This window comes from Coregonus clupeaformis, chromosome 23 (genome assembly GCF_020615455.1).
Source record: "Coregonus clupeaformis isolate EN_2021a chromosome 23, ASM2061545v1, whole genome shotgun sequence".
In the NCBI taxonomy this organism is placed as follows: domain Eukaryota; kingdom Metazoa; phylum Chordata; class Actinopteri; order Salmoniformes; family Salmonidae; genus Coregonus; species Coregonus clupeaformis.
Window position 1 is genome coordinate 38,550,177 of NC_059214.1, and position 13,590 is coordinate 38,563,766.

General features: G+C 44.2%; 1 protein-coding gene across 1 annotated transcript in view; it reads right to left on the bottom strand.

Annotated features, from left to right (window-relative positions):
• Positions 1-13,590, bottom strand: part of LOC121536983 (titin) — a 194,042-nt gene that overhangs the window by 22,781 nt on the left and 157,671 nt on the right. The window contains exons 178-192 of the mRNA XM_041844684.2: positions 13,231-13,527; positions 12,453-13,040; positions 12,040-12,342; positions 11,637-11,933; positions 11,252-11,545; positions 10,774-11,073; positions 10,380-10,682; positions 9,900-10,205; positions 8,025-9,791; positions 7,522-7,815; positions 7,098-7,379; positions 6,681-6,980; positions 4,503-6,569; positions 4,103-4,405; positions 3,682-3,993 (exon numbers count right to left, since the gene is read on the bottom strand). Coding sequence (XP_041700618.2) covers positions 3,682-3,993; positions 4,103-4,405; positions 4,503-6,569; positions 6,681-6,980; positions 7,098-7,379; positions 7,522-7,815; positions 8,025-9,791; positions 9,900-10,205; positions 10,380-10,682; positions 10,774-11,073; positions 11,252-11,545; positions 11,637-11,933; positions 12,040-12,342; positions 12,453-13,040; positions 13,231-13,527 — 8,013 coding nt within the window. The remainder of the gene's footprint in view (positions 1-3,681; positions 3,994-4,102; positions 4,406-4,502; positions 6,570-6,680; positions 6,981-7,097; positions 7,380-7,521; positions 7,816-8,024; positions 9,792-9,899; positions 10,206-10,379; positions 10,683-10,773; positions 11,074-11,251; positions 11,546-11,636; positions 11,934-12,039; positions 12,343-12,452; positions 13,041-13,230; positions 13,528-13,590) is intronic.

Genomic DNA, 13,590 nt, shown 5'->3' on the forward strand with positions numbered 1-13,590 from the left:
CTGTTGTCTGGACCTATGGCAGTCTCTATGGGGGTGCCACAGGGTTCAATTCTTGGGCCAACTCTTTTCTCTGTGTATATCAATGACGTCGCTCTTGCTGCTGGTGACTCTCAGATCCACCTCTACGCAGACGACACCATTTTGTATACATCTGGCCCTTCATTGGACACTGTGTTAACAAACCTCCAAACGAGCTTCAATTCCATACAACACTCCTTCAGTAGCCTCCAACTGCTCTTAAACACTAGTAAAACAAAATGCATGCTCTTCAACCGAACGCTGCTTGCACCCGCCCACCCGACTAGAATCACTACTCTAGACGGGTCTGACCTAGAGTACGTGGACAACTACAAATATCTAGGTGTCTGGTTAGACTGTAAACTCTCCTTCCAGACTCACATTAAGAATCTCCAATCCAAAGTTAAATCTAGAATCGGTTTCCTATTTCGCAACAAAGCCTCCTTCACTCATGCTGCCAAACATGCCCTCGTAAAACTGACTATCCTACCGATCCTTGACTTCGGCGATGTTATTTACAAAATAGCCTCCAACACTCTACTCAGCAAATTGGATGTTGTCTATCACAGTGCCATCCGTTTTGTCTCCAAAGCCCCATATAATACCCACCACTGTGACCTGTACGCTCTTGTTGGCTGGTCCTCACTACATATTCGTCGCCAAACCCACTGGCTCCAGGCCATCTATAAATCACTGCTAGGCAAATCCCCGCCTTATCTTAGCTCATTGGTCACCATAGCAACACCCACCCGTAGTCTGCGCTCCAGCGGGTATATCTCACTGGTCATCCCCAAAGCCAACACCTCCTTTGGCCGCAATTCCTTCCAGTTCTCTGCTGCCAATGACTGGAACAAATTGCAAAAATCTCTGAAGCTGGAGACACTTATCTCCCTCACTAACTTTAAGCATCAGTTGTCAGAGCACCTTACCGATCACTGCACCTGTACACAGCCCATCTGAAATTAGCCCGCCCAACTACCTCATCCCTATATTGTTATTTATTTTGCTCATCTGTACCCCAGTATCTCTATTTGCACATCATCTCTTGCACATCATTCCAGTGTTAATACTAAATTGTAATTATTTTGCACTATAGCCTATTTTATTGCCTTACCTCCATAACTTGCTAAATTTGCACACTGTATATTAATTGTATTTCTGTTGTATTTTTTTTTGATTTTTGTTTTGTATGTAACTCTGTGTTGTTGTTTTTATCGCACTGCTTTGCTTTATCTTGGCCAGGTCGCAGTTGTAAATGAGAACTTGTTCTCAACTGGTTTACCTGGTTAAATAAAGGTGAAAAAAAAAATAAAAAAAAAAAGTCTTTGTGAGACGCAGAGTAGGTGAACGGATGATCTCCGCATGTGTGGTTCCCACCGTGAAGCATGGAGCAAGAGGTGTGATGGTGTGGGGGTGCTTTGCTGGTGACACTGTCGTGATTTATTTAGAATTCAAGGCACACTTAGCCAGCATGGCTACCACAGCATTCTGCAGCGATACGCCATCCCATCTGGTTTGCGCTTAGTGGGACTATCATTTGTTTTTCAACAGGACAATGACCCAAAACACACCTCCAGGCTGTGTAAGGGCTATTTGACCAAGAAGGAGAGTGATGGAGTGCTGCATCAGATGACCTGGCCTCCACAATCCCCCGACCTCAACCCAATTGAAATGGTTTGGGATGAGTCAGACGGCAGAGTGAAGGAAAAGCAGCCAAGTGCTCAGCATATGTGGGAACTCCTTCAAGACTGTTGGAAAAGCATTCCAGGTGAAGCTGGTTGAGAGAATGCCAAGAGTGTGCAAAGCTGTCATCAAGGCAAAGGGTGGCTTTTTGAAAAATCTCAAATCTCAAATATATATTTTTGGTTCCTACATGATTCCATATGTGTTATTTCATAGTTTTGATGTCTTCACTATTATTCTACAATGTCAAAAATAGTAAAAATAAAGAAAAACTTTTGAATGAGTAGGTGTGTCCAAACTTTTGACTGGTACTGTATATACATACAGTGGGGAAAAAAAGTATTTAGTCAGCCACCAATTGTGCAAGTTCTCCCACTTAAAAAGATGAGAGAGGCCTGTAATTTTCATCATAGGTACACGTCAACTATGACAGACAAATTGAGAATTTTTTTTCCAGAAAATCACATTGTAGGATTTTTAATTAATTTATTTGCAAATTATGGTGGAAAATAAGTATTTGGTCAATAACAAAAGTTTCTCAATACTTTGTTATATACCCTTTGTTGGCAACGACACAGGGCAAACGTTTTCTGTAAGTCTTCACAAGGTTTTCACACACTGTTGCTGGTATTTTGGCCCATTCCTCCATGCAGATCTCCTCTAGAGCAGTGATGGTTTGGGGCTGTCGCTGGGCAACACAGACTTTCAACTCCCCTCCAAAGATTTTCTATGGGGTTGAGATCTGGAGACTGGCTAGGCCACTCCAGGACCTTGAAATGCTTCTTACGAAGCCATTCCTTCGTTGCCCGGGCGGTGTGTTTGGGATCATTGTCATGCTGGAAGACCCAGCCACGTTTCATCTTCAATGCCCTTGCTGATGGAAGGAGGTTTTCACTCAAAATCTCACGATACATGGCCCCATTCATCCTTTCCTTTACACAGATCAGTCGTCCTGGTCCCTTTGCAGAAAAACAGCCCCAAAGCATGATGTTTCCACCCCCATGCTTCACAGTAGGTATGGTGTTCTTTGGATGCAACTCAGCATTCTTTGTCCTCTAAACATGACGAGTTGAGTTTTTACTAAAAAGTTATATTTTGGTTTCATCTGACCATATGACATTCTCCCAATCCTCTTCTGGATCATCCAAATGCACTCTAGCAAACTTCAGACGGGCCTGGACATGTACTGGCTTAAGCAGGGGGACACGTCTGGCACTGCAGGATTTGAGACCCTGGCGGCGTAGTGTGTTACTGATGGTAGGCTTTGTTACTTTGGTCCCAGCTCTCTGCAGGTCATTCACTAGGTCCCCCCGTGTGGTTCTGGGATTTTTGCTCACCGTTCTTGTGATCATTTTGACCCCACGGGGTGAGATCTTGCGTGGAGCCCCAGATCGAGGGAGATTATCAGTGGTCTTGTATGTCTTCCATTTCCTAATAATTGCTCCCACAGTTGATTTCTTCAAACCAAGCTGCTTACCTATTGCATATTCAGTCTTCCCAGCCTGGTGCAGGTCTACAATTTTGTTTCTGGTGTCCTTTGACAGCTCTTTGGTCTTGGCCATAGTGGAGTTTGGAGTGTGACTGTTTGAGGTTGTGGACAGGTGTCTTTTATACTGATAACAAGTTCAAACAGGTGCCATTAATACAGGTAACGAGTGGAGGACAGAGGAGCCTCTTAAAGAAGAAGTTACAGGTCTGTGAGAGCCAGAAATCTTGCTTGTTTGTAGGTGACCAAATACTTATTTTTCACCATAATTTGCTAATAAATTCATTAAAAATCCTACAATGTGATTTTCCCGGAATTTTTTTCTCTCAATTTGTCTGCCATAGTTGACGTGTACCTATGATGAAAATTACAGGCCTCTCTCATCTTTTTAAGTGGGAGAACTTGCACAATTGGTGGCTGACTAAATACTTTTTTTCCCCACTGTATGCATAAACTTAACAGTAATTTAACAGTATCTAACAGTAGTAGCTTACTATATTCATCCTTGCAGGTGATCGGTCCTGTTGTTTCAGATGGTGCACTGTGAACTCCGGCTCCATTTTTGGCAATGACACGGAATTCGAAGATTTCTCCTTCACCCAGTCCTCCGACTGTGAAGTGAGTCTCCGTGATGGTGGTGTAGTTACACTTCAACCAGCGGGCATCATCCCACTCATCATCACTCCATGGCTTGCGCTCAACGACGTATCCGACAATCTTGCTGCCACCATCGTTGAATGGTATACCCCATGCAATAGTTACTGAGGACCTTGTGACATCAGTCACCTCAGGTTTACCAGGAGGATCTACATGGAGACAAAATCAGAATGTACAATCAGCGGAAAGGTCAACATGGAACATTCCAGAGAGTGAGTCGAAATATTTAGAAAAATGTCCTTCGAATGTTGCACTTACCGACTGGGTTGAAAGCCACTACTGGTCTTGAGGCCTCACTGGCTTTGCTGAGACCAGAAATATTCATAGCATAAACTCTGAACTGGTACTCCAGGCCCTCAATGAGACTAGAAACTTTGTATTGGGTATCCAGGCATGGAAGCTTGTTCTCCCTGACCCAAAGAATGGTGTTTCTCTCCTTCTTCTCTATCCAGTATCCAGTCACCTTGCTGCCGCCATCAGCATATGGCAGATCCCACTTGATCCCAATAGCCGTAGCAGATACTGACACCACATCTGGGCGAGTTGGTGGACTTGGTGGAACTGATATTGAGAAAAAGACAAAAACAATTCATCATTAGTGTCTTCACATTTTCAAACCATTATAGCAAATGTAAATTGATTTTACACCTGAACTTACCGAATGGATGCTCAATGACAACAGCTGAGGACTCGATGGACTTGCTAACGCCATACTTGCTTTCAGCAGAGACACGGAAGGTGTACTCCATGTATTTGGTCAGATGGCCGACTTTGATCGTGGTGCGTTTACAACTTGAGTTCACCACTTGCCAGGATGTAGATCCAGATTCACGTTTCTCAACGATGTAGTTGTCGATTTCTGTTCCACCGTCATCCTCTGGTGCTGTCCAAGCCAATGAGCAGCCCTCTGATGACACTTCAGAGATTTCAATGGGTCCTACTGGTGGAGTGGGTCTTCCAACAACGTTGACAGTAACAGCGAATGTCTTCGCTCCGGCGGCATTATCTAGAGTGAGGTAGTATTTTCCACTGTCTCCTCTCTTGCTGTCTTTTACCACCAGGGTGGTCTTTTCTGTGGTAGTCTTGATGATCACTCTATCAGTCTCTTTTAGCTTCATCTCCTCCAGTTTCCAGGTGGCCTTTGGAGCTGGTCTGCCACTGATGGGGATATCAATGGTGAATGCATCGTGAGTCTTGCATGTGATGAGCTGGTTATTTATGCCACTGAGATCTGCTGTGGGCTCAATCTTCGGCTCCTTGATGACAACGGATGCTAAGGCATCTCTTGGGACACTGATACCAGCCTCATTGATAGCCTTGACACGGAAGTCATATTCTGTGTTCTCAATCAAGCCCTCAATGACTAACTTTAGGTGTTTGGTTTGACCGCCAACAACCCAGCGATCAGAGCCCTTTGCTTTGGCCTCAGCAATGTAACCTGTGATGCGGCTGCCACCGTCGTGTTCAGGTTTCAGCCAGGCCAAGAGAGCGGTGGAATTAGTAGTGTCAATGATGTCAAGACTCTTGGGTGGAGCAGGCACCTCAGTTGCAGTAATCGGTTCAGTCATCTCACAGGGTTCTCCCCTGCCATACGTATTTTCAGCGATGACTCTGAACAGGTAAGGTACACCTATTCCTAGGTTGGTCATTCTGATCATTTGGCGTGAGGATTTTTCACTGACTGACTTCCAGCTGAGACGACTAGCCTCACGCTTTTCTACGATGTAGTGCTGAATACGGGCTCCGCCGTCGTTGGCTGGAGCGTCCCACAGCATTGTCAGAGCTCCCCTGGTCACATCCTTGAAGCTGATAGCTCCTGGAGGTCCAGGAGTATCAAGCACCTTCACGGTCAATGTGATAGATTTGCGGCCACCATTGTTCTCAAGCGACAAGGTGTATTTTCCAGAGTCATACCTGGTACAGCTCTCAATGGTCAAGGTACTGTATGTGTCAGTTGTGTTGACGTCTGTCATAACACCAAGTTCTCCACCTGCCTTGGTCCATGTAGCCAGCGGAGCTGGTTTACCACAGAAGGCAATATGAAGAGTGACGGTGGCACCATTCTTCACAACATGTGTCTGTTTGAAGTCTGCATCAAGGGTGATTTCTGGTGACGTCAGTCTATCAACAGCTTGCACTGGATTAGGAACTGCACATGCTTCTCCTTTTCCAGACCCATTCACTGCACGCACACGGAACCTATATTCCTCACCAGCCGTTAAACCTTTAGCTGTGTATGTTGTGTTGATGCAAGTTGTTCTATTGACTTGGTGCCATTCATTAAGGCTAGCCTTGCACATCTCAATGACGTAGCCAATGATCTCCATACCACCATCGAACACAGGCTTGATCCATTCCAGGGTGACAGACGACTTTGTGGAGTCGGTGACCTTTACCAGAGAAGGAGCACTTGGTGCGCTTGTAGGCTCTCTGCACTTGAAGAGTCTTGATGTGTTACTTGCTGGTCCGATGCCGGCACCGTTTTCAGCCATGACACGGAATTCATATTCATTACCTTCGGTCAGGTGTGTCACTCTTTGTCTGAGCTCAGTGATTGGTCTCTTGGATGAAACCTTCAGCCATTGCAAGCTCTTCTTCTCACGTCTCTCCAGGATGTAGTGCTTGATCTCATTTCCACCATCTGATCTGGGTCTTGTCCAGCCTATTGTGATGGTGTCTCCAGTCACATTTGTGGCGTCTGGTGTACCTGGGGCATCTGGAACGGCTGTGAAACACAACATTTGTTTGTTTTAGTTAAATATAATAATTTAAGATAATAACAAATAATTATACGTGTCAGTCATCTCTTTAGAACTTGTTGGTTGATGGGACTTACTGAATTGCATCTGTGCAATGAATGGATCAGAGTCGAGAGGACGTCCAACTCCGAACTTATTGACAGCAGAGATACGGAACTGGTACTCGTTGCCCTTGATCAGCTTGGTGGCGTTGAATGAACAAGCTTCACACTTGCTTGTCACCATTGCCCAGGAAATCCTAGATGTTTCTCTCTTTTCCACCGTATAATAGAGTATTGCAGCACATCCATCGTTCTCTGGGGGGTTCCACCAGACAGTTGCCTTTTCTGCAGTGATACCAGTGAAACGCACTGGTCCCTCAGGTGGTCCAGGGGTATCTAAAGAAAGCATACATTGTTAATGGTAAGCATGAATCCACCCACTTGTTGTTAAATCATCTGCATCACAATTTGAGAGAAAATAAATAATGTAACTTTATTTATCTATAAACCAACCTGAGACTCTGATGTTGACACTCTCTGTCTTTGTTCCAGAGCCGTTCTTGGCTTCCACCATGTACACTCCGCGGTGGTCGCGATCAGCATCTCTGATGAACAGGCTGCTGGAGCCGATGTTAGTTGTGATATCAATCAACATCATCTTGTCAATCTCTTTACCGTCCTTGTACCATATGACCTGAGGCACTGGTCGTCCAGTGATACTACAGTTCAGTTTGATGTTTTCACCAGCCTTGTACACCAGAGCAGTGTCGGCACTGAACTCAATGTCGGGAGAAACTAAACAGAGAGAGACACAAAAACATGAAATTAATGATAAATGTAATCACATAGAGACAAACTTAGATAGCCATACAAAAAAAACTGGTTGTACAATATACAGTATATTGTATATTTAATATAATGTATAATGTATAATTACCACTTTCATCTTTGGTCATGACATAGCCCGATGACTGTGAGGGTGGACTGACTGTACCGACAGCATTTCTGGCAATCACTCTGAATTCATAGCGATCACCAGGAGAAAGTCCGGTGATGGTGAATTGCAAATCACTTATGTCGGTGAAATTGCATCTCAACCATTTGCCTCTGCCTTGACGTCTCTCCACACTGTATGCCACAATCTTAAATCCTCCATCTTTTTTGGGTATATCCCATTTGAGAGTGACAGTGTCTCTTGTGACATCAATAACATTAGGAGTACCAGGTGGATCTAGGCGGGAAAGGAAAGGTCAGGTTGCTGAAGTGGTGTATATTCATAAAGTATGTATGTTCATGATAGCAGACTGTCCACTGAGGAAAAAACAACAAGGTAACACTTTATTGTAGTCCCCATTATGTATGCATTCATAAAGCCGTTATAACCGCTACATAAGACATTATAACATCTGTCATAGACAGTCATAAACATTTTGTACTCACCAACTGGGGAGATTGCGAGGGCATGTTTGCTCTGTTCACTGACGGGACTCAGGCCAGCATTATTCTCTGCATAGACTCTGAAGGAATACTCAAGTCCTTCAATCAGCTGGATGATTCTGTAGTCACGGGCAGAGATAATGCTGGAATTGACCTTAGTCCACAGCAGGCTGTTTCTGTCCTTCTTCTCAACATGGTAGCCAGTGATTGGTGAGCCGCCATCAAAGCTGGGTGCTTCCCATTGGATAGTCATGCCATCACTGGTAACGTTGTATGTGACTGGTTTTCCTGGTGCACCTGGTGGCATGTACTGGTGTTGGGCGATCACGTCTGGTGAATTCAAAGGATCACTCACTCCATATTTGTTCTCTGCACGTACTCTAAACTGGTACTCTGTGCCCTTGACCAGGTTGGGTATCTTGAACGTTGTCCTTACCACACTGGAGCAAACCATCTTCCAGTTAGCCTGGGCCGTCTCTCGTTTCTCCACACTGTAGCAAGTGATGTCTCCACCTCCATTGTCCTGGGGTTCATCCCAAGATATAATGATGCCTTGTGCTTTGATCTCATCGAATCGGACCGGTCCAACTGGCACAGAAGGGGGTCCGAGAGTGATCACATTGATGTCAAAGAAGTTCTTGATAAGTTTGTTGTCCAGAACCAATGTGTATAGGCCTGCATTCTCTTTCTTTGCGCTTCTGACTGTCATAGACACTTTGTTGTCTGTTTCACGGAAGCGAATCTGTTCACTTTCTTTCAAAGGAATGTTTTCCTTCATCCATCTAACGGATGGTTTTGGTTTACCCTTAAATGGGATCTCAATATGGATGTTTTGACCGACACGAACAAAGAGTTCGCCATTTGGATAATCTATCATGTTGGCCTCAGGTGGAATAATGAACTCCTTTACTGTTATGGGCCCAATCTGAGAGAAGTCACTGATGCCCTTCTCATTCTTAGAAAACACTCTAAAGTTCACAACAGAATTTTCCTTCAGGTTTTTAACTTCACATGTGCAACGCTTGCATGTTGTAGCAACAGTCCAGGTTTCTTCCTCTTTAGTTTTCGTCTCAATGACATAGTCTGAAATGTGGCTACCTCCATCATGGTCAGGCTTGGTCCAGTGAAGAGTCACTGATGTCTTAGTAGCGTCTGTCATGACCAGCTCCTTGACTGGTCCGGGGGTCTCAGTGGCCCTGACTGGCTCTGTAGTCTCACATGTATCACCAGTACCATGCTCATTCTCAGCAGACACTCTGAAGAAGTAAGCGATTTCATCTGACAGACCGTCGATCTTGTATGATGTGTTGGTGCACTCTGATGACACGACTGTATACGCTCTGTTGTTAGCGTCTTTTTTCTCCACAATGTAGTTGGTGATTGGGGAACCACCATCGATCAGAGGAGCTTCCCAGCTCAGGGTCAACTTGCCTCTGGTGACATTCTTGATGATCAGTTTTTGGCAAGTGGATGGGGAGTCAAGAACCTTGACAGACACAGTGATGAACTTGGACTCGCCAACACCGTTCTCAATCTCCAGGTAGTATTTGCCACAGTCGTCACGGGTGACCTTTGGAATGACAAGAACTGTTGTACGTTCTGTGCTGGTGATAGTGTATCTTGCATCACTGGCCATGTTCTTGTCATGTCTTCTCCATGTGCAGTTTGGTGCAGGTCTGCCCTTCAGTGGAATAAACACCTCAATATCCCTTCCTGCCTTGGCGGTGTATTGAGTCGTCATGGGAACATCCAAATCAAGATCGGCCTCCTCTGTTAGACGGATAGGAAAGATAGAAAAATAGGTAAGAGATTTGTTACTAGTGCAATAAGTAAAATGTTAACATATTAATAAAATGTTGTGAATATTTGAATACGAACCAAGAATATCCTTGGATTGAACAGGCTGGTACATCTCGATTGGTTGACTGGGTCCCAGACAGTTGACAGCAGATACACGGAAGAAGTAATAGGTTCCTGGTTTCAAGTGATTCACAACATACTCTGTTGTCCTCACTTCTCCATTGTGGCTGATGACAGCCCATTCCCTTTCTTCAGAGTTCATCTGCTCAACGATGTAGCTGGTGATCTCGCTGCCACCATCATACACTGGCGCCATCCAGCCCAGGGTGATGGATGTTTTGGTGGAGTCGACCACTCTGAGTTTGGTTGGTTCACCTGGTGGGTCTAAAATTAAGAAAAAATACATTGTCAAATGTAAGAGAAATGTAATGAACAAGTAGTAGAGGAAACATGAAACGTGCTATGTTCTGACTGTAAGTTCCTGTGGATACGAGTGTCTGCCAAATAACCCAAATGTAAATGTTATGTTCCAGGATGGCAATGAGGAGAATAACATACCAACTGCATCAGCAGCTTTGAAGAGGTCAGACTCTTTGGAGTATGGACCAGCTCCAGCCTTATTGACTGCACATACACGATACTGATAGTCCTTTCCAGTGAGCAGGTTGCTGACTTTCTGTCTAGTGTCACGAATGGTGTCTTTGATAACCTTGAACCAACGCAAGCTTGTCTTCTCTCGTTTTTCCAGGTAATATCCATCAATGTCACTACCGCCATCAATACCAGGTCTTTCCCATACCACCGTCATTGATGAGTGTGTGATCATGGTGACTTGAGGCTTGGAAGGTTGACTTGGAGGAACTGCAAAGAAATATAAGCATGTTAGATCACTTTGGGACCAAAATACAATATGTTCAGGTAGCTGGACAGATGCTGCTTGTTTTATCCTTACCAAATGCATTCTTTGCTTCTACGGGTTCAGATTCCAGTGGGTCTCCAACTCCGTATTTGTTCACTCCTCGGACTCTGAAGATGTACTCATTGCCTTTGATGAGTCTCGGGACATTCACAATACATTCCGCCCAATTCTCAGAGATAATGGACCATTGAATTCTGCTGGCCTCCCGTTTCTCCACAATGTAGTGGGTGACCATTGCGCCACCCTCGTCCTCAGGAGGATCCCACATTATGGTGATACTGTTAGCAGTGACCTTCTTGAGCTGAATCTCGCCAGGTGGTGGTCCTGGTTTATCTAATAATGACAAAACATTTGAAAAATATTATGTCACTTTGCTCAATCACACATTAATTATTTTGGTTATTTGCTAATTAGAGATTGTATTGAGTAATTTTCCATATGATTTTCGATACTGTGCCAACGGTGTAGAAATATAGGTAACCAAAAAAAAATGATAAGGAGCAATACGTACCAAGAATTTGTACTCTGACGTAGGCATATGCTGAGCCCAAAGAGTTTTTGAGCCTCATCTCATATGTTCCAGAGTTGAGACGTGTGGTATCCCTGATGATAAGAGTGGAACTATCAGCAGCGTTCTTCTGTACCAGCTGAGCCTGGGCACCAGACTCAAGTTCCTTTCCGTCCTTGTACCACTCAATTGTCGGTGCTGGTTTGGCAATGATTCCAAATCTAAGCTCGAAAGTGGTTCCAGCTTTGTGTTTCACAACCTCGCGATATTCATCAGGAATTTCAATCTCAGGGGCACCTATGATATAACACATAAGATGCATTACATTAACTAATAGTTAAATTAAATGTTAAATTCCAACTTTTAGCATATTTGGAACATAACCCACCATATGTATCCACGCAACTTGCAGGGCCTGCAATGATGGATGGATTGCTAACTGATCCAACTGCATTCTTTGCCATGACTCTGAATTCATAGGTCTCATCCTGAGTAAGTCCTGTCACAGTATAATGTGTGTCAGAAACGTTGGTCAAGTTGGCCTTTGTCCATCTGTCTTTCTGGCCCTCTTTCTTCTCAATCAGGTACCCTGTGATCTTGCTACCGCCATCATAATTGGGCTTCTGCCATGCGATGCTGATGGAAGTCTTCGTGATGTCAGTGATCCTGACATTGGTTGGAGGCTCTGCAAAAAACAGATGTCGAGGTTCAGATACAGTAGATGATTTGTAAAGTTTAGAGGACACACAGTGGTATTCAATCACGAAACGACAGTAACCAAGTCGACTTACCGCAAGCATCAATTGCAAGTACTGCGTCTGAGATCTTGCTGAGTGGACTGCATCCAGCTGCGTTTTCTGCTGTAACCCTGAACTCATAGATGAGGCCGGCAGCAATGTCCGGCACCTTGTAGTGTGTGGCACGGATAACAGTCTTGTTAACCTTCTGCCAACAGATGCTGTTTCTATCCTTTATCTCGAGGTGGTATCCAAAGACATGGCTTCCTCCATTGGAGGCTGGCTCCTTCCAGGCTACAGTGATGCTCTCTCTGGTTACAGATGTAACCGTAGGAGCAGATGGAGCTACAGGGACGGCTAAAATGAAAGAAAATAATATTTAGTACATTCCGTATTTTTTACATATGCAGATGTATATATAAAATACAAACAGAAAACATTAATTAATAGAGTGGTATAAAACTCACTGTAGGGCAGATCTACTCTGACGGTTGGAGAGTCAATGTGCTCACTGATACCGTAGCGATTCTCAGCCCTGATTCTGAACTGGTACTCCAGTCCTGTTGTAAGCTTCATGATTTTCATGGTGCATCTTGCGATGGCCGAAGAGACCTCAGTCCAGTTGGCGTTGGTTGTTTCACGTTTGAGGATGATGTAATTTGAAATGGTGCTTCCACCGTCATAACGAGGAGGAGACCACTTCAGACTCACACTGTCCTCTGTCACGTCAGTCATTTCAACAGGACCAACTGGGGCGCTTGGTCTATCCAGGACCACAATGTTAACAAAAGACTTAGTGGTTCCACTTGTGTTGGAGGCACAGATGTCATACCTTCCTGAATCAATAGCAATGCTCTCACGAAGAGTAATGATGAGGTATTCAGGAGTTACTTCAGAGTTGAATCTCATAGTTGACTTCAGTGCAACATCGTCCTTTGAAAGAGAAACCTTTGGCATAGGTCTGCCAGTAAGTGGGATCTCGCATTTCAGGTTTGATCCTGCTCTGACATAGACTGTATTGTGGGGGAACTTCTTCATGTTGATCTCAGGAGGTTCTGTTGAAACATTTATGGAATAATTATTATCAATTGAAGATATCAAATCAAAATGAAACACTCTACATGTAAGAATATATTTTTTAACCAGCTTTACACACATAATGTAGTACTATATTGGATTATGCTCAGCAATTCTCTACCCTTACTCATTTGTGAAAATAAAATGTAGGACTTGGGAAAAACTCACCATGCTGGTCTTTAACTGTTACAGGCAGAATCATGTCTTTAGCATCACTGAATCCAGCGTGGTTTTCAGCACGAACTCTGAAGAAGTATTCAGCATTTTGCGTCAGGCCATAGACCTCAATGTGGGTGAACTTGGTGACACCAACTTTCACCCATTTATCCTGACCCTTCTCAAGAGCATCGATTTGGTAACTGGTGATTCTGCTACCTCCGTCTTGCTCGGGCTTGCCCCAAGCAAGTGAAACACTTTCCTTGGTGATATCGGTCACTCCAAGTGATGCTGGTGGGCTGGGTTTTTCTGAAATCAAGAAGAAACGTGGAGATTTTTATAACACCATATAATAAAAAAACATCTTCAACT